This window comes from Cetorhinus maximus, chromosome 1 (genome assembly GCF_964194155.1).
Source record: "Cetorhinus maximus chromosome 1, sCetMax3.hap1.1, whole genome shotgun sequence".
Classification (NCBI taxonomy): Eukaryota; Metazoa; Chordata; class Chondrichthyes; order Lamniformes; family Cetorhinidae; genus Cetorhinus; species Cetorhinus maximus.
In genome coordinates this window covers 84,893,695-84,919,863 of record NC_135879.1, presented here as the reverse complement: position 1 = coordinate 84,919,863, position 26,169 = coordinate 84,893,695, and the positions used below count along the sequence as shown (strand labels likewise).

The 26,169-nt window shown below is 42.7% G+C and overlaps 1 protein-coding gene across 1 annotated transcript in view; it reads left to right on the top strand.

The window, feature by feature from the left end:
* The window catches only part of prss12 (serine protease 12), a 251,895-nt gene extending 230,482 nt beyond the window's left edge, over window positions 1–21,413 (top strand). Inside the window, exons 12-13 of the mRNA XM_078546933.1 lie at window positions 8,902–9,182; window positions 20,136–21,413. Of these exons, the coding sequence (XP_078403059.1) occupies window positions 8,902–9,182; window positions 20,136–20,443 (589 nt within the window). The 3' untranslated portion in view covers window positions 20,444–21,413. The remainder of the gene's footprint in view (window positions 1–8,901; window positions 9,183–20,135) is intronic.
* The last annotated feature ends 4,756 nt before the right edge of the window (window positions 21,414–26,169 follow it).

Genomic DNA, 26,169 nt, shown 5'->3' with positions numbered 1-26,169 from the left:
GCCTTTGACTGAGCATCGCCTTGGTCTTCAGCAGCCCTCTGACTGCCAGCGCCCTGGGCGCTCTCTGCCTCCACCTGCACCTCAGGTAAGTGTGAAGTGCCCTCACCAATGTGCACCGAGATACCAGACGGTGATCTTATTCCCACTGAGATGCTGGTATCTGCGCTGGTGCCTGCTTGACAGAGAGGGTGTGACCCAGGTTCATACTCAGCACGGTGGTCTTCCAGGGTCAGGGGTGAGCCTTCAGGCTCCTCATTACGAGCGCCTGCTGGCAAACCTAAAAGGGAGAAGAAGGACATGTCATTAGTTTAAGTCATGACACTGTCACTGTGTATGCCAGGCACCCTGGTGAGACAATGGAGATTTGCATCATGGTGCCCTTGCCTTTCATTTATCAATGGGGACTCCAGTTTCGAGGCTCACATCAATATAAAGACTACACAAGAATGGTTGCAATAACTGACAATCTCACCTCAGTGGACTGCACTCTTACCTTCATCTGGTACCCCAAACTCACCGCGGCCAGTTGACCGAGGTGCATGCCCTTTCTCGAGCTCCAGTGCCTCCTGCTCATAGCCTGTGAGGATTAGGAGGTTTGGAGGTCCACCGCCAGTCCATGACCTCTCAATATTGTTATGGAATGTCTTCTCCTGAAAGCACTCTCTACCTGCATTGCCATTGCAGCCTAGCCAACCCCACCTGAGGAACACCTGGCAGGGCTCAGCCGATTCGTGACCCTGGAGCTGCAAGGCACTCAGTCCAAGTAGCTAGGGCTCACCCCCTTGGCCAGTTCCGGCATCATTGACAGTTGCCACTCACACTCTAACACCCTTGAGGTCCACGGGGAGATGGCCAGCCCTTAACTGTTCTGCACACTGACTCATGCCAACATGGTACTTGCCCTTCCCAATCGCAGCAAATCGGTGAATCGCTTCCGGCACTGCACCCATGTGCGCCTCTCCACATCGTGGCTGCTCACCCTGGATGCCACCACCTCCCAGGCTTTTTTGGTGAGGTGTGGTTTCTGTGGACAGGGGTTTCCCTCCTGGTTGCCACCTCCTCCAGGAGGGCTGCGAGGCATGCATCGGAGAAACGCGGGCCAACTGTCCCCCCCGACCTGCCCTCCAGCTTGCCGTGCCCAACCGCCCTGGAATCCATCGAGAGTTTAGTGTCCTTCCGTGGCAGCCTTCCAGGGCTGCCTGGGCCCCTCTTGAATCAGCTGCCAGGTGGCCATTGGACCTGGCGGACATCATGCCCCCGCCCGCCCCTTCCTGGAGCTTCCCCAGCTGCCTTTCACACTGGGTGGGTCTTAATTGGCCCGCCAGCGTGAAATCACAGCCCGTTCCTGATCGCGGGCGGCAGTTGCCTTCCCAAGCACCCCTGCCTGCCCCCATCGAACTCGCCTGCCAAGGGCAAAATTCTGCCCATAGCAACATTAAGGACAGGAGTAGGCCATTCAGCCGCTCAATTCTGCACCTCTGTTCAATTAGCTCATGGTTGATCTGTACTTCGACTCCATTTACTTGTCCTAGCTCCATCGATACCCTCGGTTAACACATTGTGTCTTTACGTATCCTTATGCACCCAAGATTAACCAGAGCACAGCAATGGTTAGACAAGGTTAATTTTTTGGAGGAATACAAACTGCTCTTAGATAGTTGCTCCAACTGCCAGAATGAATGATGGGACCCAGGAGGAAGGATAAATAAGGAATATGTTTCCAGTTTTCTTTTAGAAAACTGGACCAGTATAGATGGAATAGTTTATATTAGCGAAAATAAAAGCTATAGAATAAAATGAGGAGAAAAGAAACAGCATAAGCAAAGTATGGTGAACAGAGTAATCTTAGTTACCTCCCTCATGTGCTTATCTAGACTCCCCTTAAGTGTGTCTATGCACTTTGTTTCGACTATTCCTACTGGTAACATATTCCACGTTCTTACCACTCGTTGGGTAAAGAGGTTTCTCTTGAATTCCCTGTTGAGTTTTTTAATGATTATATATATGACCACTAGTTTTGGACGTTTTACAAGTGGAAACATTTCCTCTGTGTCTACGCTATCAAACCCTTTCATAACATTAAAGAATTCTATCAGGTCACTCCTTGGCCTTCCCTTTACTAGACAAAAGAGTCCTAGCCTGTTCAGTCTTTCATAAGTAAAAGGTCAAATCATTATGATTGTGAATCCATCACCCTCAAATTATGTAATAACAAAATTACATTATAACATACTTCTTGCTGCCCCCAATTTTACATGTGATTGGGCTGAGCAGGCTGCATTTGTAGATTCACACCTACCTGACCCCTAAGCCCAGCACCCAGGTGATAGGCTGGCTTTCAACTCTATTACTCTGACTAACCCAAAGCCAGCAAAGGGAGATGGAGGTGGGCAGATTAGTAGATCAAATCAATTTGCTACTTAAATATATACATATATATATATATATATATAATGCAATTTAATATAAAGATTACTTTCATGGAGAATGAGTAACAAACTTTTGGTACTCACCAAAGTGTGGAATTTCAGCCTGGTGAAGCTTCCTGGGGCTACCATACTAATGTATCCTAACCCCAACACCCATCACAGTAGTTTATATAATTATACAGTTTGGCTCTTGCCCCCATTTTCCATTTCTGATGGCCTTTATAAAAGTGACTGGATGATTACAAGTACTATTATGCTGTGTGTTAAGGCATATGTGAAATGGTTTTAAACTGCTCAACTCAGTGGGTGGAACTTTACACTGAGTTGGTGGCCTGCCTTCTCAGTTTAAAAGTTAAGGGTGAGTCCCCGCATGGTTGGGAAACCCCAAGCTGATTATACAGCCATTGGGCTGTTAATTAGCTCAGGGTGAGCCTCCTGCCTGCATCCAATCAAATAGTTGACAGCCATCTAGACTCAGAAGTGCCACCAAGAGTGGTGACCACTGCTGGGACTGCAGGCAGTCTCCAATGACGATCATTGCTGTAGCCAGATAAAAAGATTTGTATGGTGTTTTGCCAGGGCCAGACTGGCAGGCCCCAACAAGGGGAGTTGAGGCTGGGATTGGGAATCTGGCAGGGGGAGGAACTCACGGGGCTGGGTAGTACCATGGGAAGGTGGCCTGTATTGAGGAGAGCTCCCCCAACCAGGTCCCTAACAGGGCTGCCAGCGTTTAAGTGGTAGCCTTGCCATGTGGTGTGTTGGCCCCTTCCTCTGCAAAGTGAACTGCCCGCCCCTCCCCCACCACTGGTAAACTACCAGAGGTGGCAGATTGGTGATGGGCACAATGTCTCTGCCATGCCACTTGCCTTTACACCCCCCACCTCCCAGCCCATGGGAGCACAAAATTCCACCCAGTTTTCCAACTACCTGTGATGTTAGTCTTGACTCCGAGTCAGAAATTCAGGAGTTACAGCCACAGTTTAAAATTTGAGCATATAATCTAGACTGACACTTCTGAGCAGTACTGATGGAGTGCTTCTAACTGCAACATCCCACACTTCCACCCCACAACCCCCACCTCACTCTGCCTTTCTAAGTCTACTACATTTCATTCCTCATACCAACTTACTTTACAGGTGTACCCTTCCCTCTCTCTCTAGGTAACTCTTCAATCCTCCATTTGACTATCCACCACTGATACTCACCCTTATCCTAATGCAATGTCACTCCTGTCCCTCACACTGACCTTAAACAAATGTTGTCCACCCATCCATTCAACACATTTCATTATTCTCATAGGTCTGTTCATTCCCTCCTTGCAGAAGAAAAGGGCAAAGAACACAAGGGGGAAGCAGAGAACTGGAGGTGGCCATCCAACCATCTCCATACTGACAAATGAGGAGGGGGAGCTGCTGGAGATAAGCCATGTGTTGGCATACCTGACCATCAGGGATGGTGAGATTGGGGTCTCACAGCTACCTGGTGACAGCCACATGGCATACATCACTCACTCGTGTTGACTTGATGCCAGCATCCACTGAGATATGATCATTTACACAAAGATGACTTAGCACCTTTTTACATTGACAGTTCTAATTCATACCTTTCATTTCTCACAGGCCCTTCACACATGCTGAAGGAGGTGATGCAGGAGTCAGATGAGAAGGCCACTCACTCTGTGGATACACCATCACAGGACTCAGGCAGACCATGCACCAGCTCAGATACACACACACCTCAGTGGGACCGGCAAGGCAGGTTTTCACATGGTGTCTTGCACATCACAAGTGAGCGAGAGCAAGTGCTGGAGGCAGGTCACAGCAGCGGTGAGTCCCTGTCGCAGGACTCTCCAAGCTTTGCTCAGCTGGATGCAAATGCTGAGCCTCAGGGGCTGTTGATGAAGAGGATAATTCTGGAGAAGTAGCAGAAAATGTGTGAGCTCTTGTCAGCCTTTCAAGACAGAGTGAGATTGGAGGAGTCCGCCTCCAACATGAGTGCCAAGATGTCTCAGGCTTTCTCAATGATGTCTACTTCCATAGAAAGAGTGGCCACCTGCGTGAAGCTTAAGGCGGGGCAGCGACTGAGTGCATGCTAACCTTCACCACTGGCTTGCACACTCAGAATGCCACCTGAAACAGGACTGAATGAAAACCTAGGTTTACCTGTTCAGCACCTCCCTGATGTGCAGCAAAATTCTCTACTGCTCATTGCAAGCAGGGAAGTGTGCATGGACCGTGCGAGGGAAGATGAAGAAAAGGAACATGGATTGGGGAGTCTGTTCAAAGTGCTTCCATTTCTCACCTGCTGCACCTTCCAGAGAATGAGTCTGCTCCTGCACAGGCACAGGCAAGACAGTCTTTACTGGGGCCCTCGGTGGCTCCAAAACTTATTGGACCTTGGAAGAGAGCATTTGAGCAGTCAGGGCAAGGATTTGAGCAGCCTGTCTTCACCTCTGTAAAGCCACATGGGTTGCATCATGTAGGAGTAGCAGAAAAACGGAAGAGTAAAGATTTGTAGCTGCACAAGAGTATGCACGTGCACATTGTTAACTTTGTGTTTCTTTTTTCTGTCAGATTAAAATTACTTATTTTGCTCCATTTTCTCAATTTGACAACTTTTGCCTGTGGCTTGGCAAGTGACCCTTTGCCTTATGAAGAATAGTCAGACATATGTTAGAAATGAGAAATGGGTGTCTGCGGAAGAGATGAATTGTTGTTTGTAGAATTGCTTTATGTTGGGGATTGGGCGATGGGATTTGGGGGTGCCACATGGGTTCAGAATTTGGCTGCCAGATGGGTGCAATGCTTCAATCTAACTGAATCATGTTTGAATCAAGACATCCTAAGTAACTCGGGCAGCTATATCTATATAGCTGCTGGTGCTGTCACCACACCATATTCCTCCTTCCACTACTCCTCATGTTGCTTCTTCTCCTCCTCCAGAGAGGCAGTGTGCTCAGCACCTTCTTCTCCCCGGATTGCCAGTCCTAACTGCTGCACTATGTTGTGACAGCTGACGACTGTCATTCGGGATACCTGGGCTGGTGCATACTGGAGGGTACCCCCCATTGTAATATATCACTTGTCCAGTCGATGACTCCCAGGGCCTCAGACAAACCAGCCAGAGTCATAAAGCAAACTCATTCTAGCTTAATTAGTTGAAAAATGCATCTAAGCATCGGTCCTGGCAAACATGGCATCGGTCACCCAAGAGAGGCATTTGTGGGCAGATTGTAAGATTGTGAAGAATCTCCTGCAGGTTCCTGGAAGGAACCAGAGGTGAAGAAATTAAACATGGTGATGACTTTGACAGTTGGTCAAATGGTAAAGCGTTCCGACATGTTGGCCGAAGATTTACTTCCAGGAAGCTGCAGCCTGGGCAATACTCTCAGCCTCCTGAGGTGCTGCTGCATGACCATGTCCAGCTTATCTTCTGCCAGTAAACACAGTGCTGGGAGCATTGCCTCCTGTGAGTTGGACCTCTGTGCTCACTCTCTCCTGTGGTGTGGGCAAGGAGAATGTCACAAACGTTGTTGCTGCTGCTAATCATTTTGGTCCTCATTTGAGGCCCATTAGCATTAGCAGCACCTATACCGAACTGATGTTTGACAGATGGGAATTGTGGATCAAATGATCTGAACTCCAAAATAGTAGAAGTGGCCTCCATCCAAGGTGGTGGAAATCACGTCCAAAGCAGAGAAAGCACACTCTTAGAATTAATCTGTGAACAAAAGCCTTTCACCTAGGCAAGGAAGCAGGAGTGAGGGCTTATTCTTTGAAAATATTTTTTTTGCCAGTCACTTGTTCAGTTCCCTCAAATCGCATTGTCCTCTCATCTTAATTTCCCTGGCAAGTTCCACAAAACTCAGAAACCCATGCACAAGAGAGCTGTTAATTGGCATTTTACACATGATAATTGCTAACCCACTTCTGCTATACTGGTTTCTCTCACACAGCCAATCATGCTGAAGTTAGTGGCGGAATTCAGCCGGTTGCTGTCAGTTTCCTGACTTACGATCAATTTCAGCTCTTTTAACCAGCCGTCCGCACCCAAAGCCACTTACTTTTCCAGATTAAAATACCCCCAGAACATTTGTCAATTTTATACTTCGCAAGATATGAATATAGTTGGGGATTTAATTATTAAAACTCTTACCTAGACAGGATGATCAGGCAGATGCTATTTTCAATTTTCAGCCCTAATTATTTTATGTACCGATATTGTGGTGTCAAAGATATTTAATGTCCTGTCTTTATTAATATTCGATATAATTCAGATTCTGACCATCTGTTAGGTTGGCCTGTTGGTATGTACTCCAGATAACAAAGCAAGTTTATTGTTATAACATGGGAAACTGGCAGATAATGTTTTCTCTAAGTATTCAACTTGCAGTTATAATAGTCATTGATATATTCTGATTAATATACTGATATTTTAAGGTACATGTCATTTTTCCTTAGTGAAAGACCTTGCTAGCCTTTTAAATCTCTTGGCAATGATTTCAAGTTGAAAAATAATTTTTAAGACAAGAATCCTTCTTTTAGCATTGAAGGGAAATGATTCTTGGATAGTTCTGTGGTCTTACACAGATTTACTCCAATATAATCTGACAGCCTCCTGAATTCATTCAATAGCTCCACTAGCATAAAATGCTTTGAACTAGATTATTTAGAAAAATATAATACAATTTTCAAACTGTGATATTTCATGTTCTGTTCTCTCTGCTCACTGTTGTTCAATGCCTGATTTGTCTAAGGTGCAATTAGTTCTAATGCCAAAATGAATAGACATTGGACAACCTTTATGTATACCTCTGTCTAGATTGAGGGTTGAAATTGCAATATTGAGTATTATTAATTGAGTATTAGTAATAAAAGTGAAATGCATTTGTCTGATATTCCTTTGTGTACAATGTTATCAATGTAATCTGCTTATTTCAAAAGCGATGGTCCCTACTTTTGATTTTGTGTGAGAATTCTGAATCATTCCCTGAATGATACTGTGATGCCCAACCTCTTAAAGTAGAAATGTTTTCAGAGTTAAGAATCATGACTTTCATAGATCTAGAGAGGAAGATTTCTTTAGCTCACTATATAGAAGAAAATCATAAACATATTCTTTATATTTGTTTATGATTTCACTATAAATAGTGAAGAGCAAACATCTTCCTCTAGAATCCCTGCATGTGTCCATGCTAGAAACACTCAACAGACCAGGCAGCAACTTTGGAGAGAGGAGGGTAGGTTTTAAAGTTTCAGGTCTGATGAAAGGTCGTCAATCTGAAACATATAATCCCTATCTTCTTTTCTCTGCAGATGCTGCTTGACCTGCTGAGTGCTTCCAGAATTTTCTAACACGCAGATTTACAAATTCCCATTAATTTTCTAATATGTCATAAATAGACAGTGCTGTGGAATATAAAGGATGGAAAACCAAAGCTCTGACTTTCTACACAGCAGCTGGGATTTTCCAGTGGGACTGAAAAGTTGGCAAATCAGCAAAAAATCCATTGACTTTCAGTGGGAATTACAGGAATATCCCAGCCATTGAGTTTCAAATCCTAATTATGCTGCTTGGGAATATCGGTGTGTTCTCCACACGGAGGGAAGCAAAGTGAAGGACCACTTTGACACTCCTTTCTTTAGGCTCGGTTAATTGTGTGTCAAAGGAGGATTTCCAGTGTGAACAAGAAAATAAATATAATTACAAATATAAGAAAAGAATGATAGTTTAGCAAAAAAACAAAAATCCCAAAAATGTGGGATAAATTGTTATGTTTAAGCTGGGAACATTTTTGTGACTGTAAATAAAGTTCAAGCCCTGTTCAAGATTTCCCCTTTCCCTATCTTATCTTGATTCTTTGTGGGAATGAGATAGACCTCCTTAATTCATCTGTTGTTAAGGGAAGTTCAAGTGGAGTTCAGTGCTCCACTGTGGAATGATTGGATGTAAAGACTTTCTCGCTCTATTAATTCAGCTGATGGATGGATTTCCTGGTTTCCCTCAGTCAGCTACATTCTGTAAGTGCCCTTATCCTAATAAAAAATATATGGGTCTATGATTTTGCTGTCAAAATAAAGGATCTGATTGTAGCAATGTGCAAATGCAGAACTGTTGTATGAACATCAATTTCTTATGACCTAACAAAGCATCATATAGAAAAACATCTTAAGCGAATAATACCATCAAAGCTATTAGTCTATTACAGTCTTTAATTATGGTAAAAATAGGTTTCATAGCCAATTGACCTTGTTGCATTTTTAAAAATTCTATATCCCACCTTGATTCAATAACGTTCTTCAATCTGATCCTGTTTGCAAACACAAAGTAATTTTTTACTACTGTTCAACAATATTATTCTTTTAACTTCATGACTGTTAAGTCATCGTGATTCATTAAACTGGAGCACATCTGTGATGGGCATTCTATTAAATAAAACTTGCTTCTTAAGTTCACACTTTCTCTTTGACAGGTACGGCAACAGCACAAAAAATTATATAGTCCGTGTTGGCGATTACCATACATTAGTATCTGAGGAATATGAGGAAAACTTTGAAGTGAAGAGGATTATTATCCACAAGGACTATAAGCCTGATGCTAATGATTATGACGTTGCATTGGTAAAGCTAGAAGGACAGCAGGAACATTGCATCAAATTCAGTGCCCATGTTCTGCCAATATGTCTACCACGCAGGAGAGAGCGCATACAAAAAAGAAGTTCAAACTGCTACATCACTGGATGGGGTGACACAGGTAACAATGAATATTGTGCACCATTATACCAATCTGTAGCTATAAAGAGTAACTGTAACAATAATACATTGAACTTAGGTAGTTCAAGGTCTTGGTTAATTGTTACTGATCAAATATGATGTTCAAAAACACATCAGGTTTATTAACTTGGTTAATAAATGGTGATGGTGTTTTTATGAGTGTGTAATTAGTCAAGTGTTTAACACAGATGAATACTACCAAATTAAACTGGAGATATAAAAAGCTATTTGCACTATTGGGAGCAATGAAATTTGGGTAACACTGCCCATGATTTTCCAGCCATTGGGCAGAAAATTGAGGCAACCATGCACCAGAATTTCTGCAATATGCTCTCAGCAGGTAAGGACTTCCACTAACAGAACCCATTTGTAGAAATATCCCAATTAGAGCAAAAAAAAATGTTCAACTCTGATGTAGTAATTTGGGATTCACATGAATTTGACAGCTTGGCCTGGAGATGTGATCATGCTGCATTTGTTTTTCAGGCAAACAATGGGCACTGAATATAGCGGGCACGTGCTTATTCCGTCATGGGTATACACTGCACACCATATTGGTTAGAACGCACTGTAGTTGTCCAAAGCACCTGCTTAAAACAGGCATTAAGACATTGACTATACAGACTGGGAGCCTAATTTCTATTTCAGGCCCATTCCCGAACTTGATTGGTACCTTCGCTGTTTTCTTAGGCACAGAGCAGCCAATCTTACAGTCTTTAAAGAATTGCTGGAGGCTGGTGCCAAAAAAGTAAATAAAAAATAATAGGTTTTTGCTTACCTGAATGTGGAGCCAGTAAAAACACTCTTCAATTCTGGTTCCACATTAGAATTGCAGGATTCCAGTGGTCACCGTTTGCCCACATCTGATCTCTTCCCCCCCACTCCCAGAGGCACGGTTGACAATCTTCATTCTCAATTTAAACAGATTAATACTGTTAGAATAGTGAACAAGGAAATTGCATGTAGATGCGTCAAGTATTAGTCATATTCTAGCAGCTTAATTTCAAGGCATGTCTAAAAATGAATAATGAGCTTGGCCTCAGTGTCATCTTTGATCATGTGACTATAATAACATACATTTTCTTAAGACTTTCACAGACTTAAATTCGAACTGCAAGTGAATCACCATGGATACACTAATTTTCATTTTTTTATGATGACATTATTGAGCTAATTACCTGCATATTGTAGCTATAGCACTACGGCTTTATACTGCCTTTTACTTGGATAAAACATATATTATGACTTATAATACCATCTTATTATTAAGATTAGCTTTTCCATTTCTTCTTCTCTGCTTGAAGCAACACATTTGTAGGTCTTTCATTGATGATGCCATAAATGAGCTCATTCAAGTTGATATGTATGATTCTGCATTTTATCCACTCAACCCTCACATGCACATATCTAGAATACATTAAAACTTTTAGATCTGGAAATTTGCTGCCATTCCAGTAGACTCCCACCATAACTTCTGATCGATTCTGTCGGAATGACCAAAAACTGGGCTGGGACCCTGGTACAGTGAGTCCTGACCTAGCGAAGAAATTTGATGATTGGCTTGCTGGGGAGCAGGGTTTCTACCCATCTCAAATATGGTCATCAACATAGAAAAGGGTGAAAACTTTCAACACTGGAGCTTCTACCTTCCAGGTCTTTTTAGGGTTGTGGTACTTCATCAATGCTGGTGTTCCTAGTTGCAAGTATACTGGCTGGCTAACCAGTGTAGGTATGACCAACATGCCATTTTTAAATGGAGAGAGACTGCAGAACACTATGATACAGAGGGATCTGGGTGTTCTGGTACATGAATCACAAAAAGTTGGTATGCAGGTACAGTAAGTAATTAGGAAGTCAAATGAATTTTGGTGTTTATTGAAAAGGGAATCGAGTATAAAAGTAGGGAAGTGTTGCTGCAGCTGTAAAGGGAGACTATATCTGGAGCACCGTGTATAGTCTTGGTCGCCTTACTTAAGAAAGAATTGCATTGAAGAGGTTGAGAGAAGGTTCAATTGACTAATTCCTGGGACGAAGGGGTTAGCTTATGAGAAAAGGTTGAGAAGGTTGAGCCTATAACCATCAGAGTTTGGAAGATTGAAAGGTGATTTCATTGAAACATATAAAATCCTGAGGGGTCTTGACAGGATACATACTGAGAGGATGTTTCCCCTTGTGGAGAAGTCTTGAACTAGGGGACACAGTTTAAAAATTAGGGGTCTCCCATTTAATACTGAGGTGAGAATTTTTTTCTCTCAGAGGGTCATTAGTCTGTGGTATTCTCTTCCCCAGAGAGCATTGGAGGCTGGATCATTGAATATATTCAAGGATGAGTTATATAAATTAAAGAAAAGGTAGAAGATTAAATAAATATCTTTTTGAACAGGTGTTTTTATGAAGGTGGTGAGAGGAACACAACACCCTTTCCAGCCAGGACTCTTTGCTGGACATTGCAATTTCTTTGATGAGCAGGGTGCCCCAGATGGTCTCCAGACACCCTGAAGCCATTAAAACTCTGTAACTTTCTGCTAACCCTGCAAAGGTGGATGCACCTAAGTAGTTAGGTCAAGATGTGCTGTCTGTAGTTATTTAGGGTTGTTATGCCTGCATGTGCTTCCTGTTTGCAAAACATTACTTCCTGTTAATTTAATTTGATAATGCTCCTGCGAGGTGCATTGGGATGTTATTTACATTAATAGCACAACATAAAGACAAGGGGGAGATGGTGGTATCACTGAATTAGCAATCTAGAGGCCCAGACTAATGCCAGGGGGAGATGGGTACAAATCCCACCACAGTGGCTGCTAGAATTTAAATTCAATGAATAAAATCCGGAATCAAAAGTTAGTCTCAGTAATGGTGACCATGAAGCTGATGTCGATTGTTGTAAAAACCTATCTAGTTCACTAATGTCCTTTAGGGAAGGAAATCTGCTGTCCTTACCTGGCCTGGTCTACATGTGATTCCAGACCCACAGCAATATTAACTGTCCTCTGAAATGGCCTAGCAAGCCACTCACTTCAAGGACAATTAGGAATGGGCAACAAATGCTGGCCTTACCAGCGACACCCACATCTCATGAAAGAATAAAATTTTGTTGTTAACTTTTCCATTCAAAATTCTTAGCCCTGATATTTACAAAGATTCAGGAAGAGAGCAGAGGATTAGGGGGTGGGGGTGTTGAGGGAGGGGGTGGTTGTACGGTGGGGGAGTAGCAGGAGTTATGGATTTCAGGTGGGAAATGTGAAAGCAAGAGTTTCCCTCATGAAACTATCAGTGCGCCTGCTTTTAAATGTTTTCAGCAGGTTACCCACCTGGCAACCTGCTAAACTGTCAGGTGAAGCTGAATGTTACAGGTGGACTTGTACATTTCAGGGGAATTTAAACATCCTGGTGGAGGGAGTTGGACAATCATGGAGGTATGATTGTGTGGGGTTGAGTCTGTTGGGTCTGGAGGAAACACCCCAGCTCCTCCTGGACCACAGGCAGTGCTGTAAATGCATTTACTTCATGCAATTAACTCTTCCCCCTTTTTACCTGCCATGTTTCCCAAGATCCAGGAATCTTGCCTCCGTGTGTTCAAAGTAAAATTTCCATTAAACAGATGGCATTTAGCTTTCTTTAAAAATTTTAAGAGACCAGCCTGTTTCCTTTAAGTGGATTGGTTGCCGACCCTACGACCCACCTCCATTAAAACTGGAAGGGGGCAGGTTGAAGGTGAGTTGGTGTTGTGTTCAAGAATTACATCTTTTTCACCTATTCACCCATCTTTAAGGGTTAAAATCAACCTCCCACCCAACCCCATGCCTTTATTTCCACATTTTAAAAATTCTTTCATGAGATGAGAGCATCATTGGCGAGGCCAGCATTTGTTGCTCATTCATAATTGGCTTTGGGAAGGGGATGCTGAGCTTCCTTCTTGAACCGCTGCAGTCCATCTGGTATTGGTAATATCAATAATTTGTATTGAAAATTTCCCTGTAAACCTGTCACATTGTAATTACAACCTCCCACCAATGATAGTGCTGTAGTGCCTTGATTTTGTGTTTGCCTCTGCTCACCCATTAGCACAAAGAAACCCCTAAGCTCCAAACAACTTCTCTGCTTCTCAAATTACTATTTCACTTTAAATAGTCATATAAAATCAAAGTCCCATGCAAAATGAGGTCAGAATGTGCCACTTTAAAGTGTGATTTGAAATATTTCTAGCTGCCCTGATTCAAATTTGCCCAGTAACTATCTCTACCATAGCAGATCAGTTTTTTTTTCCCTAGCTCCTTGGCCCGCAGAGAAAGTCTATGCTTCAAGCAATTAAACTCTAAACAATAATATCAAGTCAAGGTATTATGATAAATAAAGACAGAATGTCTGACTTTAAAATGTAAATGATCCAAGTATCCCATAGCCTCTAGCCCCATTTCACCTGAAGGTTACTTATGGTCTTGACTCCCTGTCATCATCGGCATGTGCATGCTGAAAACAGCAATGTAGTTCGATGATGTCAAAACATGCCATATAACCCTGGCAGTTGTGGTGACCTGGAATGCATTACCTGAGAGGGTGGTAGAATCATATTCAACTGTCACCTTCAAAACAGAATTAGATATATACTTGGGGGAAAAATGCTGGCTCTTTCAAAGAACTGGCACAGGCACAATGGGCCAAATGGTCTCCTTCTATTCTGTATGATTATCTGACTCTATGAGGCAATAATAAATACATACTAACCTGATAGTTTGCTAATTACATTTCTGTTGAGCTTCACAGCCACTGTAATGGTTAACCACAGACAATCAATAAGGTATAATTACATGGATAAGGTTACTGGATTTGTCTTGAAGCTCTTATCCTTGCTTAGTTATGCAGGGGTAAGCGACTGACTGCTTATCAGGGACATTGGTATTGTAATTGCACTGTTCATCAAACTGCAGCTGCTTCAGCCACTAATTCCCCAAGATTCATACCTTCTGAGCTTTATAGCATAGTACTGTATCAAAATCTGTAAATACCTCCATTCTTGGAAACTGGTGTGTCACCTGCTAGACAAAAAAAGCTGAACGTACATTCTAGGCTCTAAAAAAGCACATCAAATAATACATAGGAGGAACAGTACAGATTGTCATAGGACTTAGGAAGATTTTATGTCATTTTCCAGAATCAAAGAACTATCTGACATTCATGAATTAAGATTTTTAAAAATTATGCATATATTAGCAGTAAACACCATCCCTGGTTCAAAGTCGTGCACCACTTGTATAATGGAGGCTTGGAATCTATAAACTAAATTTTCAGATTTGGCATTCTCTGCATGCAGACCCGTGAGTCAGGAGGGACATATGAGAAATTTAATCAAGAGGGGCATAAATTGCGCATACACTTGAGTTCTTGATACCTGCACCCAGTGTGTGCAACCATGCACTGGAAGTACTGGACACAATTCCATTTTGCACTTGCCGCCCCCAATGGGTAGGTAGTGAAAGCAGGGGATTGGTTAGGAGCTTTGGGCTTGGCTGTGGAATTGCTGACCATGACTGGAATCATGCCTTCAGCTGAATGTGGGGCAAGTGGATCGGGGGACCTACAAACACACATTGATGGTGGTGGAGAGGGTGTTGTTTTTTGAAATATATTTTTACATTTGTTTTGATCAACATGAACTTGAGGTAGATGTCCATTACTCCTTTTAGGGAATGCAACATTTTAGTCAGAAGCGTATATCTGTGACTAACAGAGATATAGGCCAGAATATTTCCCTTGTCGGGCGGGCTCGGAGGAGTGGGCAGGGGTGGTCAGGAAGCTGCCCATGATCGGCACTGCTAGGTGATTTCACTCAGGCGGGCCAATTAAGGCCTGCCCTGCATGGATCGCGAGTTGCAGCACTGAGCACTACCTGTGCGGGCAGGGGAGGAGGGAGAGTGGGCATGTGCGCGAAAGATCACTTCAATCTCCCTGAGGCAGCTCCGTGCCTCATGGAGATTGAAGTGCTTTTTTAAAAAATTAATAGCGATAACAAAAATGTAATGAAACATGTCCCAACTTATGCGACTGCGTCACATGAGATGGGACATGTTTTTAAATTCAAAATAAAGTTTCTATTAATGTGTATTAGCTTTAGGAAATCTTATCCCGTTCGTGGATGAGGGTTCCTAAAAAATGTAAAGGCCGCTTGGTTTTTTTACCTGCCCGCCAACCGTAAGGTTGGACGGGCAGCATAAATTTCAAGTTAGTTAGCTTGTTAATGACCTTATTAGGCCTTTGAATTATCGGCGGGTGCGCAGCCGACTCCGGTGCGCACCCGCCGAACAAAATATCACGCGAGTGCGCGGGGCGGGATGCACGCCCAACCTCATCACGCATCATATTACGTCCGGGCGTGTCGGGCGCACGCCCGCACACTGAAGGTAAAATTCTACCCAAAATTTTTACATTTAAAAAAGACCAAATAGACTGCATTTGGACGTGAGGTATTTTTTATGCCAGTAACAAGCCTGTATTAACTGCAAAGCGAAAATCCTGCCAATTGTCCTTAAACATTAACTCAATTGAAGCTAAGATATTGGAAGCATATACAATGCTCTAAACTCACAAACTTGCAGCCAACAGACCTTCCTATTGAAGACTGAGATCGACTGAGGCTCATATCTTGAGTTGTTATTCATGGCCAGATGTGCTATTGTTTTTTGCTCCCCCGACTGTTCTTTCTCTCAGACTTACACATAGCTCTCATTGTTACTTCTGTCCCTTGGCTCATTCTGACATATGCTTTTTTTTTCTCCAGCTTCTTCTATTACCATTTCAGTTGCTCTTCTTTTCTACAAAACATATTGTCCAGTGATCTTGCCCAGCTTGACACTGATATCAATGATCTTTTAAACCCGTCAACTCATTTCATATTTCAGGCACAGCACTGTTCTGATTCTTTCTATACAGCAGCCTGGCTTAAATGGACAAAATTAGTATTCAAACAGGTACATATATACACCTATAGATATATAAAATATGGATATACATATTGGCCCAGAATTTCTGGTTAGCGTTGATGCTGAGCGCATTGCGCTACTCATGATGATTTCTGCGACCTGACCCTTTTACATTTTTTCAGCCGTATCTTCTGATCCCAGCTGAAGCATTGAAGGGTCAGTGCAGTCTTTCCAGGGGAAGATTGTCGGGTGCAAGAAGAGATCGAAGAAGGGAGGACATGCCTCCTTTTCGCCACAGTAGCTGTCATATTCAAATAAGTTTTTAAAGGTCCAAGTCTTTCAGTAAGTGAGTGAATTAGTGAAATGATGAGTGGGTGTGAGTGAATGGATGAGTGGGTAAGTGGGTAGGTGGGTGAGTGAGTAGTCGGGTTTGGGGTAGTTCGGTGGTCAGGAAAGGTTGTCGGCTGGGGGGGGCGGGCTAGTTGGTGGTTTAGGGGTAGTTGAATGGGGGGTAGTCAGGTGATTGGGGGTTGTCAGGTCAGAGCGGTAGCTGGCTGGTCGAGGGGTAGTCGGTTGGTGGGGGTGGGTGGTTAGCCAGGTGGTTGAGGCTTGGTTGGGTAAGATAGTTGGGTAGTCGGGGGGTTTTGTTTTATTTACAGTTTGTTTATCATTCACAGTCAGTTGGTAATTACTTGAAGACCAATGCTAAACAGTTAATGTAAATAGAGTTAAAGGTAATCAGATATATTTCTGGAAAAGAACTGATGGTAGTATATGAGAAAGTTGCCAAGTAAGGTTGAGATGAATCAAAGGTGGGTCTATAATCGTTTTATTTGTTCCTAAATGTATTGATGTTCTAAATATTTTTCACTGTATAAACCAAACCTTTGAAACATTTTGGGGGTGAATTAGATCACGTTGTAAACTGGACACAGGGAATGATACCTGTGCAGGAACAGGTAAGCCTGGGGCCTCGTTCGCTACTGAGCCAGATGGCTGTGAATGTCTACTGCATGTCCATAAGTAGCTTACTCGCAAAGTGGTTTTTAAATTTTAGAATGTTGCACCGCTGGCATCAGCCCTCAGGTAGGTCCTTGGAGGAGGCGGGAAGGAGGACTGATCCAGGCAAGGGGCAGGCAATCAGGAGAAATGGGAGCCAATCAGAAGAGGACTGGGCTGAGGTTGGCACCAATTTTCAGGACATGCTTTGGAGTAGAGAGGAGCATTACTGCTCATCCCAACCACATATTTAGGCAAGTATTTTTTTGAAAATATGCCATTTTGGTGTCAACCTTCAGGGTTAAGTCCAATGTAGACTTAGTCTTAGTTATTCCTGAACACAGCCAGCCTGGTACCAGTTGAATTTAGGACTTCTTTTTGGGAAGGGGTCCTGAAGCAGTCACTGTATTGTGCATTTGCAAATGCAAAAGGACGAATGCTTGTTTTAAGTGTGAGCCCTGGTCACCTATACTTCAACCTTTACCAGAACAGCAGATGGTGCAATTGTAGCTTAGAATGTGTGTCTACCATATCAAGCATTTTTGATACCCACTTCATGTCTGGGCCTAAAATTTGTAAGCCTATGCTAAAGTGGGTTGTAATGAATTTATTGGGGACCAACATTTGTGGGTAAAGTCCCTTGTTTTGATTATTCTGAGCAGGAAAATTGTGAATACAAAATAAGAAGTCTCATTTAGTGCTTATGACTATATAATTATGAGGGAGACTTGGTGGAGCATAGCATTCAAACGCAGCATTCTCATTTAGTCTTGTTTTAGTCTTCATAATGCAAACTGAAGCTCTTAATGGTAAAGGCATTCAAGTGGAGAAGTACTTCCCATATAAAATATTCCTCTATGGGCAGAATTTAGTCCTTGTCGGGCAGGCGGGGGCGGTCGGGAAGAAGCCCACCATCCGTGATCGAGGCCGGACACCAATTTCAGGCCAATTAATGCCAACTATAAGGTTGGACGGGCAGCAAAAAATTTAAGTTAATTGATCCTTTAATGGTCTTAGTAGGCCTGTTAATTGTCGGCAGGCGCGCTGCCAATTCCCACGCTTGCCCGCTGACCGAACTATTGCGCAACTGCGCATTGACATTGGGACGCTCGCCCAACGTCAATGCGCGTCGTTTCACGCTCGAGCGGGTCAGGCGTATGCCCACCCTGTGAGGTGAAAACTCTGCCCTATGTATTCCAAATTTGTCTTGTGATCTGCTACTTTTTTGGAATTGCCACTGATTCTGTGACCTATTTTAAATCCTAAAGAGACTCGTATTTTGGGGTGAATTGGTGCATGGTCCCGTTAAACCATAGACTAACATGAAAGATAATGGGCAGAATATTGCTGTCAGTGTGCGGGGGTGGGCCCGACACGCCACACGTAAAATGATGCGCGATGACGTTGGGCGTGCGTCCTGACGTCATTGCTTTTCATTTCGATATCTCGTTTGGCTGGTGTGCACCAAAGGCGGCTGCGCACCTGCCGAACTGTCAATGGCCTATTAAGGCCATTAAAAAAGCAATTAAAGTTGTTAACCACACTGCCCATCCAACCTTAAATCTGGCGGGCAGGCGAAGAGCCCAAGAGGCTTTCGCGTTTTTCAAGAAACCTCATCCACGGGCGGGAAGAGCTTTCCTGAAGTTTGTATAAAATAAATGAATAAATTTCCTTGACTTCACAAACATGTCCCAGCTCATGTGACACTGTCATGTGAGGGAACATGTTTAAATAATTTTTTACTTTATTATTTAAAAACTTTTATTATCTACTTAATCTCCTTGAGACAGCTCCATGCCTTAATTGGCCCGCCCGCATAAAATGGCGACACGCAGCCAATCACGGGTAGCGATCAACTCCACGTCCACCCCCCGCCCAGCTCGCCCGACATAGGTAAGATTCAGCCCAATGATTTAGACCTAGCTTGATATTGATTTGGGGCTTATGCGCTGAGAAAACTTTGTTGGCTGGTTTCATTTACTCAGAAAATTTGTTTCTAAATGTCAGTAAGGGCATAGCAATAATTTAAGGCACAGAAGTACAACTTCCATAATATACCAATTGTCTGCTGTATCTTCAGTAGCAAATCAGTGGGAATCCTGTGGCGTTTACACCATTTCTGCAGGATTCCCGCTGATCTTCTGGCAGAGTTATGGTTGGAGAATACCCGTGAAAATTTTACACCATATATCAGGGTAAGGCTGAGACAGGTGAACTCCATGGAGAAAATGCCCTTTGCTCAAAATCTAATTTGAGAACAGATCATTCCTCAGTGAATGTTGTTTCTGTGAGGATATCCATGCTGGGGAAAGTGAGCAGTTTTCCATTTTTATCACTCAGTATCGGAATTAACCAGTTCTATGTGAGGTTATAGTACAGCTCAGATTCAGTGTAGTTTCTTTTACCCTGTCCTTTGGTGGTTATATGCAGCAACGCTGTGAAGATATTGTCTGTTCAGTATTCCTGGTGAAATTATTTTTATGTCTTATTAGAATTTCCACAAATGCATTTGCAACATCAGAAGACATAAATGTCTGTGATTTCCACAGGGGTTCTCTGAAGGGAGAACAAGAGCAACTGTAATTAGAGGCCATCCACCATTGAAAATATATAACAAAAACAGAAAATACTAGAAAAACTATGCAGATCTGACAGCATCTGTGGAGAGAGAAAAACAAAGTTAACGTTTCAAGTCCGTATGACCCTTTGAGGGTCGAAACGTTAACTTTGTTTTTCTCTCTCCACAGATGCTGTCAGACCTGCTGAGTTTTTCCAGCATTTTCTGTTTTTGTTTCAGATTTCCAGCACCCACAGTGTTTTGCTTTTATGTTATTGAAAATATATAGTTTTTTTTTGCTTACAAATCAATGTTTTAAATATTAAATTTGGTAGCATAGGTGTTTCTCTGTTGCCTACTGCAGGGCAAAGTCTGGAGTGTTCAACAACATGCTGGGTGCAGGAATGGTATATATGAAACTTAACGAAAGAGCAATTATAACTTTCTATCTCTGCTTTAGGAAGAGCTTATTCAAAGACCCTGCAGCAAGCTGCCATCCCGTTGCTTCCAAAAAGGCATTGTGAGGAGCGCTACGAGCAGAGGTTCACAGGAAGGATGCTCTGTGCAGGAAACCTACTGGACCACAAACGAGTAGACAGTTGTCAAGGTGATAGTGGTGGACCATTGATGTGTGAAGGAGCAGGAGGACACTGGGTTGTATTTGGTGTGACCTCCTGGGGACATGGCTGTGGTGTAAAGGATACCCCAGGTGTCTACACAAAAGTCTCTACCTTTGTGCCTTGGATTAAACGTGTGACTAAATTGTAGGCAGCTGGGATCCAAGGATATGCCAGGAAATTGGTGCTGGCTGCTGACTAAGCACATAATGGAGTCATCCAAATTTAATCTGCAACTACTTTATTGCGATGCCAAGAGCACTTCCAGAATACAAGTAAAAATGCAGAAAAAGATCAGGCCCAATATGGTGCTTTTATAGTTGTAGATCACAGCAACAAATGAACTGTCTATCAAAGGGCTGACAAGCGTGTTTAGGAGAACTGTGCACCATCGACTTTTATTTTGTTGCAAATATATTGTACAATATAAAATGTAAAGAAAATTTTGATTTTGTTCTAATCTGGTGGCCTGTACTTTCCTGAACTGGGAATGCATTGTCAGAAATAATGGTGCTTATTTATTTATTTTTTTGTATCCTTTGCCACTCAATAGTGCCCCACTGTGGAGAGAAACTATATAACTACAGACCATCTGAGGGACTTCATGTTGTGCTCAGTATATAATGTTTGCCCAGGTTAGCTTCAGAAGTATACAGGGCACTGTATTCTGTGCAATAAAGAGTAAACTGCCTTGCCTTCATTCACCATCGCACTACGAGGAGCAGGATAATTAATAAACATGGGATCTTTGGCTTCTTACCAAGACCCTTTCCTTTGGGTTGTGAGTTAACAAATGAATTGGTGACGTTTATGACAATATCAATTCTCCAATTAATGCCGACAGTATTTATATCTTGAGTTAACCGAGAAAATTGCACTACCTTGTAATACGGGATTTTATTTTATTTTTTCATTTTAACAAAGTGCTCAAGTCTCAGGAAGAACAAATAGCTGGGAACCAGCATGAACCAGAATGTTCAGTCAAATAGTTACCTGCCCTGAGATTTTGTTGATTACTTGAAAAGTTGTATGAACTTGTTTCTGAATTGCTTGGCATGAAAAATAAGATATTGCTTAAAGATCATAAACAAGCTATAAATAAAGATGCTTTGTCCAACTTTAATGGTTCGAACTGTACTGTGGATTGGATAAGGAAAGAAGATGTCTACAGATATCAGACACAAATGTCAATTGGGTTAATCCCAATTTGCACTAAAAGGATTCAAGAATGGCAGACCCTGCATAACCAGTCTGTAAAAAATGGGTAAGGCAGCATATTGGTTATGGTAAAAACAAAAAGCTAAAAGCTACTGCGGATGCTGGAAATCCAAAACAAAAACAGAATTACCTGGAAAAACTCAGCAAGTCTGGCAGCATCGGTGGAGAAGAAATCAGTTGACGTTTCGAGTCCTCACGACCCTTCAACAGAACTGAGTATAGTTAGGAGAGGGGTGAAATATAAGCTGGTTTAAGGTGGTGGGGGGGGTGGGAGGGAGAGAAGTTGAGGGGGGGGGGGTGGTTGTAGGGACCAGCAAGCAGTGATAGGAGCAGATAATCAAAAGATGTCACAGACAAAAGGTTATGGTACTGGCCTTAGAATAAGAAGATTAAGGGTTCATATCACACTATGGCTGCTTGTGAAAATGAATTCAATAAACTTGCGTTGGAAAAGTGACAATGATAACTGCTGAATTGCACCAAAAGCCCAGCTGTTTTGCGAATGGAGGTGTGGGTGGGAGCTGCATTGCTCCTTTTGGGATCTATAGGACAGATTACAAAGTGTTCGCAGCATAAACTGCCCATTCAACTTCCTTTGAGTCTCCCCCCACCCTAACTCACCCAATCCTATCACCATAACATTCTATCCATTTCTATGCTTATCTAGCTTCCCCTTAAATGCATCAATACTGTTCACTTCAGCCACAACTTTGTTTTAATAAAACTTACCTTTTGATGGTGGTCAATAAGTAGGCCACAACCACTACTCAAGAATCTTGAGGGGCAGACCCAGAGCGTGCTCCATTCATTGGGATCCAATTTCACAATTGGTCCCTCATTTAAAGAGATATGGAAACACATTCAGCATTTGTTGACCACAGTAATTGGGTTGTAGAGAGGCAAGTAGGTACAGCTGAAGATCTGTAATTCCATCTGGTGAAATCACTGCCCGATAAGGTTTGATATGGTCGGGGATGGAAGCTATGTCTGCTCATATTTCATTCTGAGCTGTATTGCTCATCATGCTATGCTATAAGAGCTGTTCATCTAGTGAGGGCTCAAATGCACAACTATCCAATACCATTCTGGAGATTATACTCTTAAAGGGAGGAGGTAGGTAAGCTTGCATTGGGGCCCAGGCAGCTCCAAACTGACACACCTTGCAATGGAATTTCAACCAAGTACACCCTCTGTGGTGCACTGTTTGATTCAGGCAGGTCCACAGTATTCAGGGGGAAAATTGTTGATGATTGACCAACCAGACTGACCCATGACCAAAACCTGAAGTTCTTGCACACTTCTTCCTCTGGTTAGCATTCTTCTCACTAGAAGTCCCATAACCATGAAAACTAATGTCTTCCTGCTTTAATGGATAGGGTGGTCCAGGGTGGACAAGCAACAGGAAGTTGACTTGTACTTTGTGGGGGTAAACTTGCTGATTTTAGCTGACTAAACTATAATAGTAATACCCATGTGTATACTCCTGCCCCACATGAAGAACAGTTCCATAGCCAGTGCTAATTCCATGGCGTGCTTCAAATCGATGTTGACTTCTGCAAGTAAATGGTGCTGAATGGCGTCATCGTGAACTCCTCAAACTAATCAGTCCCACAACATATCATTGAGTGTGTCTCTGAAGTCGCACTGGCCAGTCAACTGCTTCAACTTCACTGTATAACTTGTGATGGACTCTCCTGGGGCCCTTACTCTGGAATTAAACTTAAACCTCTGCATTATTACGGATGGCTGCAGCTGAGGAGAGTGTATGTCTTGCTACCACATACACTCAAAAGGATTGCTTTCTGCTTCTCCTCCACGGTAATTTCGTTCTCCACAAAATAAAAACCAAGGCTCTCTACGTATTGTCTCCAGTCTTCCATAATTGCGTCGTAAGGATTGATTCTGCCGAGGAGTGGCATGACCGGTGAGTATTCTTTTCTTTTTCCTTAAGATTTGATGTACTCACGTTCACAAGGCGAGGTGCAGCACTGGAGCTATTTTACCCTCGTCGCCAAATGAAATGACTTGATGTACCGGACAGTTTTCAACTTGAAACAGATAACTTCATTACAGAGAGCTTTTCAGATGTTACGTGCTTGAACCAAGTCCTTGACAAGAAAGTCCGCCCCTGTATTACCCGCACTTTGAGCTCATTGGTCGGAGCTTCCAAGAACAATCGTGTGACCCCTGATAGGCAATAGGAAAAGCTATACCTTCGATTACTACAGTGTACTTAACTGTTTATGCGCTGTGCTTATAAAGGACTAGTCAGACAGGTTTTCTTGAGTGAACAAAGTGTGGTAATTATGTTCTACATAGTGTGTAATATACCTTTAAGAATAATACTTGTTAAGGAAGATCACATGATCTTTAGTATCCAATAGGAGAGTAGTATGGGCTACCTCTGTAGATAGTAGTTAGTAGTGTAGAGATAGAGTTTGAAGTGAAAGCACATGTGTAGTTGCTGCTGAGTAGCTTTGTAAATAAACTAAAAGCTTCCAACTAAGAAGTGTCTGCTGAACAGTTCTATCAATAGTACCAACTTGGCCACCTCTCACAACAAACTGGCAACCAGGATCCACAGGATCTAACAAACTGGCAAAGAGGATCCATAGGATCAACAAACTGGCGATGAGGATAAAACAAATTTAACAGAAGAAATCAAGTGAAAAGAAATCGGCACTGTACCTCGCCCAGTAATTGTAATTAGAAGTCCTGTTCGAATTGAAGATGTAATTCCCTTTTAGAATGCTGCAATTTGGAAGAATTGATCCTTTTGATCCAGCAACAGACGATTGGTCTCATTATATTGAACACCTCACGTTCTTTTTCCAAGCGAACGAGATTATGGAGGAGGAGGGGCGAGCGATCCTCTTAAGTACATGTGGGAATAAAGCCTGTGGCTTGATTCATAGTTTGACGGCACCTAGTGCCCCAGATTCAAAACATTTTGATGAATTAGTGAACCTCGTGAAGGGTCATTATCAGCCAAAGCTCTCAGGAACGATGCAAAGATTCAAGTTTAACTCGAGAAATAGACCCCCCAGGGAGACAATTGCATGCTATGTGGCAATGAAGCAGTTAATGGAACATTGTGAGTTTGGTACTTCTCTAAATGAAATGCTCAGACATCATTTAGTGTGCAATGTGAATGAGGACACAATTCAGAAGAAATTATTGTCCGAGGCGAATTTGGATTTCAAGAAGGCACTAGAGATAGCATTGGCCATGCAAAGCACAGCAAGAGATTCAAAAGCCATACAGGGCATGCAAAATGGTGCTCTCCTCCATATTGGGTGGGAAACCCCAGCCAAAAAAGGCACGAAAATACAAGAAGTGTGAAATAGCCCCCGCTAGCTGGAAAATGAGAAAAAATGACTTAGCAGTGAAAACAAAGTATAATTTCAATTTAGAGGTGGAAACAAGCAGTCTTATAATGATTGGCAGTTTTAAAAAATCGAATCTGATTATTGTCACAGAAATGGACATATAATGAGACAGTGCAAGGAAAGATTCAAGCAGGCTTTCAAACAAAAGAAAAAACCCAGTGAGATCTACATTGCAGAAGAGCCTGAAACAATAAATTCAGATACTTACTCATTGTTTAATCTAAGTTTCAAAAGGCAGAACCAATATTTCTAACAGTGAAAGTAAATGGCAGACCTGTTAGAATGGAAGTGGACACAGGAACAGAATTGTTTAGTGAGGACAAGGCTATACCATCCATAGCCTCAGCAAGAATATAATGATGGGCTTTAATTCTGGCAGCATACGAATATACTTTTGTACATAGGCCTGGCAATCAAATCGCAAACGCCGATGCCCTTAGCCGCTTGCCTTTACAAGAAAATGATGAGCATGTCCCAGATCCACAGGAACCTGTTTTATTGTTAAATTTCTTAGATTCCTCACTGATATGTGCTCAACAGATCAGAGACTCAACAAGTCGGGACCCAGTGCTATCTCAAGCACGAGAATATATGCTACATGGTTGGTCACAGGAGCCCATATCTGATGAAATGAAACCATATTTCAATAGAAGACATGAAATAACCAGCCAGGGTGGTATCTTATTATGGGGAGCATGAGTGATAGTTCCTTCAAAGGGAATGGAGCCACTTTTAATTGAACTACACAGTGCCCAACCAGGAATATCCCGAATGAAGACCATAGCTCGCAGCTACCAATGGTGGCCTTGGATGTATTACAACTTTCCCAGTTTTTATTTCCTTTGAAGTCAAACTGTCAAAACCTTGGGCAGTAGCAGGTGGGAAAAACGATGTTTTACCTGTCGGATGCAATGGTGGCTTTTCACGCCGTATTGTCCCAATGCTGCCTCATTAATCATGGATTCCCAAGAAACACGCTGCTTCAATGGCGGGTGGGCTCCAATTCGCATGTCACGCTGTCACCTTGCCGCTTCATCATGCCGGGCGCCCCATTAATTTGCAGTCACATGCACATCTCTCAGTGCTTTCAGCCCAGGACTGCTGCAAAGAAGACATGGCCCGAAAGGTAAGAAAGACTAGCCCCCCAGTTTAGTGACGCGTCTCTTGAGCGCATTTTGGATGCCGTGGAGGTCCACTGTGATGTCCTCTACCCCCAGTCTGACCGCAGGAGGGGCAGCAACATTATCACTATGGCTTGGTAGGCGATGGC